General features: G+C 42.7%; 1 protein-coding gene across 1 annotated transcript in view; it reads right to left on the bottom strand.

Annotated features, from left to right (window-relative positions):
- Positions 1–3,130: 3,130 nt before the first annotated feature.
- The window catches only part of fam114a2 (family with sequence similarity 114 member A2), an 18,256-nt gene continuing 14,404 nt past the window's right edge, over positions 3,131–6,982 (bottom strand). Inside the window, exon 12 of the mRNA XM_053331215.1 lies at positions 3,131–3,745. Coding sequence (XP_053187190.1) covers positions 3,641–3,745 — 105 coding nt within the window. The 3' untranslated portion in view covers positions 3,131–3,640. The remainder of the gene's footprint in view (positions 3,746–6,982) is intronic.

Below are 6,982 nucleotides of genomic sequence, written 5' to 3'. Positions count from 1 at the left end.
AGCTTACCAACACTGAGATCTCTCTGAGCTTTGGGTTGAATAGATGTATTCTTTGAATGAGTGATCTCCGCTCTTTGCAAACAGCGTAATAAAGGGTGTTTAACCAACTCTCGTCTTCTGAGTGCTCTCTTCTGCATCACAGATGACAAGAGAGTGTTGTGGAGTTATAATTTCAGTGCACATGTCAACGAAAGTGTTTCGAATTCACTGGTTCTTCAGCTGGAAAAGGGGGATGTGGTCTACCTGGTTTTATCTGCTGGCTCTAGTGTATACGATGATACTAATGATTATACTTTCTTTAACGGATTTCTGCTTTTTCCACTGTGAGACTCAAACATGAGAATTGATTTACCCCCAAATGTTTGGCATAGTGTATAAACAAGTCATACAGTATTCATGTGTATATGAAAGGAGGCACATTGTTGCTGTGTTGACTTTGCTCTGCAACAAACTACATATGAAATAAAAGAATGAATATGAGGTTAAAGTGCTGTCTCTGACTTTAATTTGGGGATATTTAAACCTGAGTCTGGGAAAACCAACACATACACACAAAAAGATCAGACACTGAAATCCCATTTATCAACTCATTAGTTCAAATGATGATCTGATGATGATTCAGCATTGAAGGATAGGTTCAAGGAAGGAAGGAAGGAAGGAAGGAAGGAAGAAGAAAGTAAAGGAGAGAGGAAGGAAGGAAGGAAGGAAGGAAGGAAGGAAGGACGGAGGAAAGAAGGAAGGAAGGAGGGAGGAAGGAAGGACAGAAGGAAGGAAGAAAGGGGGATGGAAGAAGGAAAGGAGGGAGAGAGGGAGGGAGAAAGGAAAAGAGGAAGACATCATGACGTGGGCTTATTTTGGAGCACACACAAATCATGTCAGTATCCATGAAAAACAGCTGGACTTAGGTCTTAGGAAAGAAGGAAAGAAAGGTGGAAGGAAAGATGGAAGGTAGGAAGGAAGAAAGGAAACAAGGAAGGAAGACAGGGAGGAAAGAAGGAAGGGAGGTAGGCTGGGAGAAAGGAAAATAAGAAGGAAGGAAGAAAGGAAGGAAAGAAGGACAGAGGAAAGAAGGAAGGAAGGAAGGAAGGAAGGAAAGAAAGAGGAAAGAAGGAAGAAGGAAGGAAGGAAGGAAGGAAGGGAGGACAGATAAAGGAAAGAAGGAAGGAAGGAAGGAAAGAAAGAAGGAAGGAAGGAAAGACAGAGGAAAGAATGAAGGAAGGAAGGAAAGAAGGACAGAGGAAGGAAGGAAGGAAGGAGGGAAGGAAGGAAGGAAGGAAGGCAGGAGGGAGGAAAGAAGGAAGGAGGAAGGAAGGAAGGTAGGAGGGAGGAAGGAAGGAAAGAAGGAAAGAAGGAAGGAAGGAAGGAAAGAAGGAAGGAAGGAAGGAAGGAAAGAAGGGAGGAAGGAAGGGAGGACAGATAAAGGAAAGAAGGAAGGAAGGGAGGAAGGAAGGGAGGACAGATAAAGGAAAGAAGGAAGGAAGGAAGGAAAGAAGGGAGGAAGGAAGGGAGGAAGGAGATTGATGCAAAAATTAGACGACTAAAAACTTTACTTAGACACAAAAACACAGATTGGTCCTTTAAGAAAGCACATTTATTATTTTAAAACCATTTCAAACACCTGATGCACAGAACAGTATTTATATATATCAGCATATCGCCCACAACACAACACACAGCTGTCCACAGGTCAATATCACAAATAAAGAAAAGAGAAACAATGAGTTTAATTAAAGATAAACGGCTTAAAAGGAAGACAATCCCTCATTCTTCTAATTTACAGTCTGTATGTTTGTTCATTTCTTCAACTGGACGTGAAAGAGGGAAGAAAGAGAGTGGTGAGTTTTTCCAGTTATGTCACAAAGATGCTGGATCCCTTTTTTTTTTAAACTTTTTAACGCTCCTGTTGTCCTCGAGTCAAGGAAGGAAGGGAGTAAGGGAGGAAGGAGGGAGGAAAGGAGGGAGGAAAGGAGGGAGGAAGGAAGGTAGGAGGGAGGGAGGGAGGGAGGGAGAGAGGGAAGGAAGGAAGGAAAGGAGGGAGGAAAGAAGGAGAGAAGGAGGGAGGGACAAAAGGAAGGAGGGAGGGAAGGAAGGAAAGAGAGAAGGAGGGAGGGAGGAAAGGAAGGAAGGAGGGGGGGGAGAGAGGAAAGAAGGAAGGGAGGAGGGAGGAAGGAAGGTAGGAGGGAGGGAGGGAGAGAGAAAGGAAACGAGGAAGGAAGGACAGAGGAAAGAAGGAAGGTAATGGGGAGGAAAGAGATAGAAGGAAGGAGAGAGAAAGGAGGGAGGAAAGAAGGACAGATGGAAGGAAGGAAGGAAGGAAGGAAGGAAGGAAGGAAGGAAGGACAGAAGGAAGGAAGGGAGGGAAGAAGGAAGGAACAGTCAAAACAGACAGGGTCAGTTTGCTGTTTAAAAAAAAGATGCATATAAAACTTCTCAGTAAAGATGAAAATACATGATGGATAAATGTTCCTATTTATTTTACAGGACATACGTTTATTTTTACTATCTCTCCATCCTTCCTGTCCTTTCTGTCCTTTCTGTCTCTCCATCCTTTCTGTCCTTTCTGTCTCTCCATCCTTTCTATCCTTTCTGTCCTTTATGTCTCTCCATTCTTTCTGTCCTTTATTTCCTTTATGTCTCTCCATCCTTTCTGTCCTTTATGTCTCTCCATCCTTTCTGTCCTTTCTGTCCCTTATTTCCTTTCTGTCTCTCCATCCTTACCGTCCTTTCTGTCCTTTCTGTCTCTCCATCCTTTCTATCCTTTATGTCTCTCCATCCTTTCTGTCCTTTATGTCTCTCCATCCTTTCTGTCCTTTCTGTCTCTCCATCCTTTCTGTCCTTTATGTCTCTCCATCCTTTCTGTCCTTTCTGTCTCTCCATCCTTTCTGTCCTTTATTTCCTTTCTGTCTCTCCATCCTTTCTGTCTTTCCATCCTTTCTGTCTCTCCATTCTTTCTGTCCTTTCTGTCTCTCCATCCTTACCGTCCTTTCTGTCCTTTCTGTCTCTCCATCCTTTCTGTCCTTTCTGTCTCTCCATCCTTTCTATCCTTTATGTCTCTCCATCCTCTCCATCCTTTCTGTCCTTTCTATCCTTTATGTCTCTCCATCCTTTCTGTCCTTTCTATCCTTTATGTCTCTCCATCCTTTCTGTCCTTTATGTCTCTCCATCCTTTCTGTCCTTTATGTCTCTCCATTCTTTCTGTCTCTCCATCCTTTCTATCCTTTATGTCCTTTCTGTCTCTCCATCCTTTCTGTCCTTTCTGTCTCTCCATCCTTTCTGTCCTTTATGTCTCTCCATCCTTTCTGTCCTTTATGTCTCTCCATCCTTTCTATCCTTTCTGTCTCTCCATCCTTTCTGTCCTTTCTGTCCTTTTTGTCCTTTATGTCCTTTATGTCTTTTATGTCCTTTGCTCTTTGAGGCAGGAAGTAGTGTACAAGTTAGAATAAAGAAGGAGGAATATCATGTTTGTCTCTCTTCTTATCAGAAATGTGTGAATGCTCCTTTAATTCAACGAGTCCATAAACTAAGTTAACACTGTTTGAGACAAAAAAAAAAGTTTAGACAGTTGATATCCTCCGAATTGATTTAGTCCTGAGCTGTTTTTAAAGGAAGTGACATCATCATCACCAGCTGCTACTTCCTCTCAATGCTGAGTGGATTCTTCTTCTCTCCTCTGGATGTGAGAAATCTCCAGGATCGGCATCAGCAGCTGGAAAGCATCCTGGATGTAGGAAGCACTGTTGGATGCCTGAGAGAGGGAAGGAAGGAAGGAGGGAAGGAAAGGAGGGAAGGAGGGAGGGAGGGAGGAAGGGAGGGAAGGGAGGGAGGAAGGGAGGGAAGGGAGGGAGGGAGGAAGGGAAGGAAAGGAGGGAGGGAAGACCATTCATCACACAGTGTTTTAAACCTCCTGTCGTCAAATTGAACCCCTCTGGTTTGACTGTTCCTTCTTTCCTTCCTTCCTTCCGTCTGTCCTTCCTAGCTCATTTCCTTCCATCTTCCTCCCTCCTTCTCTCTTTCTTTCCTTCCTCTCTATTTCCTCCTTTCCTTCCTCCATCCCCTTTTCTTCCCTCCTTCCTTCCTTCCTTCCTTCCTTCCTTCCTCCTTCTCTCTTTCTTTCCTCCCCCCCTACCTTCCCTCTCCTTCTTCTTTCCTTCCTTCCTCTTTTCCTTTCTCCCTCCTTCCTTCCTCCTACCTCCCTTCCTTCTTTCCTTCCTCCTTTCCTTCTTTCCTTCCTCCATCCTCTTTTCTTCCCTCCTTCCCCCTTCCTTCTTTTCCTTTGTCCTTCTTTCCTCCCTCTCTCCTTCCTTCCTTCTTTCCTTCCTTTCTTCCCTCCCTCCCTCCCTCCCTCCTACCTTCCTTCCGTCCTTCCTTCTTTCCTGGGCATATTAATATTAAATACTAATTTACTGGAAATGACAAAAACTTGTTCAAAAAACTGTTGTGCTGAACCTTTTCATGTCAAAAACTATTACACATGCAAATAAAAATAATCATTCTATGTTTTTTATCTTTATCACTGACACCCTCCCCTCCTTTCGTTCCTTCCTCCTTTCTTTCCCCCTTCCTCCTTCCTTCTTCCTCCCTCCTCCCCTTCTTCCATCCTTCCTTCCTCCCTCATTTCCTTCCTTCTCCCTCCCTCCTTCCTTCCTTCTTCCTCCTTCTTTCCTTCCTTCATTACTTCCTTACTCCCTTCCTTCTTTCCTCCCTCCCTCCATCCTACCTTCCTTCCTCCTTTGTTTCCTCCCTTCTTCCTCCTTCTCTCTTTATTTCCTTCCTCTCTCTTTCCTCCCTTTCTTCTTTCCATAGAAATAATAATGTGAAGTGGAGTGCTGTGGTGATAATAAATATAATAATGATAATAATGAGACACAAACCTCTAAGAAGACTCCAGTTATCAGCGGGTTGAGGACTTCTCCTTTCTCCTTTGACTGTAAAACAAAATGTTGAACTCAGATTATAAATGATAGAGGAAGATATTCAGAGTTCTGCAATGATTAGTTTGACATTTGAAGTAGAAATTAATAAAACAAACAGAAGAATTTCTTTACTTGAATGTTTTAAAATTAAAAGATAATACCAAGAAAAGTCTTACCCCTGCTGTTGTTAGACAGGAAGTGAACTTCTTGGAAAGTAGAGAGAGTTCTTTACACAGAACGACCGTTAACCTGAAGAGAGGAAACAAGAAATATACACACAGTTAGTTAGAATATGTAAAACAACCTTTCATATTTATAATGTTGTGACAATATTCGATAAGTTTCTCGTTGTTCAAAATATTGAAGTTCAAAATTAAATCAAATCAAAGATCATCAGGAGTCGTCCAGCTGAATGCAGTTAGAATTTTATTGTCGACAGCAAAACCCGGAATCACAATACACAGACTATGTCCATGCACCAGTGACACAAAGAGATAAGACTCTTGGGGAGTCTTTTTTATACTGTCAATAGGGCTGACCCTTGCCAAAAGTTACAACCCCTCGCCATGTTTGGTGTACGTTTAACCAATCAGCTTTCTTCCAAAACATGATCTTACCCCTTGGCACCAAATCTTGAGATGCCCTCACTGCAGGTGCATCAGACTTATAAGGCCTTAAGTTTTGTTTTTTTTCCTACACAGCTGCTGCTGGCTCAGCAGATCTGCCACAGGTCATGTCAAGTTCAATCTGACCTGTTACCTTGTTTCAACTGCATTCGTTTTCAATAATAGTGGTTATAATGATTATAATAATAATAATAATGATAATGATGCAGATTATCTTTAAACACATATATTGTGGTTTTCATACTTATTCAATCATAAAGTACTTATTCACTTAGTAGTTGCAGAATCACATATACTTCATGTAACATAATGCCTTCAGATATGATCACCTTTAGCATACGATGGTCAACAGTCAAGTACCCTTTTAACAGATACAACATTGTCATTATTAGTAACTATCCCCTAAATTTTACACTACAATAACAACAAGCTTTAACTGCTCAAACTTTTACTAATTTAAATGATAATCAGCCAACATACAGCCTGCAGAGCTACCTGCTTGTAACAGCAACCGGAGTACGGGAGGGGTTGGAGGAGTACGGGAGGGGTTGTACTTCACGCTGCAGCTGCACATGACCTGAGAGACCTCCACTCTCTCTCTGACCAGACGTCTCATTAAAGAAACCCCACTCGTACCCACAGACTGTATCATACCGCAGGAACGGTGTGACGGAACATTTTAGTGGTTTTGAAAGCGTGACTTTTTCATACCGTGGTAAACCTTAAAACCGGTAAAGGTTTTTTTATGTAAAACACATTGAGTTGTAAATATAAATAAAACGGCCTTTCCTTCATACCAGACTACACAGCTCAACTCCTCCATCTTTCCTTCCTTCCTCCTTTCCTTCCTTAATCATCCCTTCTTTCTTTCCTTCCTTCCTTCCTTCCTCTGTCTTTCTTCAATTTTTCTTTCACTCTTCGCCTCCTTCTCTCTTTCTTTGCTCCCTCCTCCTTCCTCACTTCCTTCGTCTTTTCCTCACTCCCTTACTACTTTCCTTCCTTCCTTCCTTCCTCCCTCACTTCCTTCCTTCCTTACTCCTGTCCTTCCTTCATTCCTCCCTCCCTCCTTACTCCTCCCCTTCCTTCCTTCTCTCCTTTCTTCCTTCCTCTTTTCCTCCCTCCCTCCTTACTCCTTTCCTTCATTCCTCCCTCCCTCCTTACTCCTCTCCTTCCTTCCTTCATTCTCCTTACTTCCTTCCTCTTTTCCTCCCTCCCTCCTTACTCCTTTCCTTCCTTCCTCACTTCCCTTCTTTCCTTCCTTCCTTACTCCTCTCCTTACTTCCTTCCTCTTTTCCTCCCTCCCTTCTTATTCCTTTCCTTCCGTCCTTCCTTCCTCACTTCCTTCATTCCCCCTCCCTCCTTACTCCTTTCCTTCTTTCCTTCCTTCCTTCCTTACTCCTTTCCTTCCTTCCTTCCTTCCTTTCTACCTACACTCCTTCCTTC

The sequence above is a fragment of the Scomber japonicus genome, chromosome 13 (genome assembly GCF_027409825.1).
Source record: "Scomber japonicus isolate fScoJap1 chromosome 13, fScoJap1.pri, whole genome shotgun sequence".
NCBI classification, from domain to species: Eukaryota; Metazoa; Chordata; class Actinopteri; order Scombriformes; family Scombridae; genus Scomber; species Scomber japonicus.
Note: the sequence above shows the minus strand (reverse complement) of the source record. Positions and strands in the feature narration are given on the sequence as shown.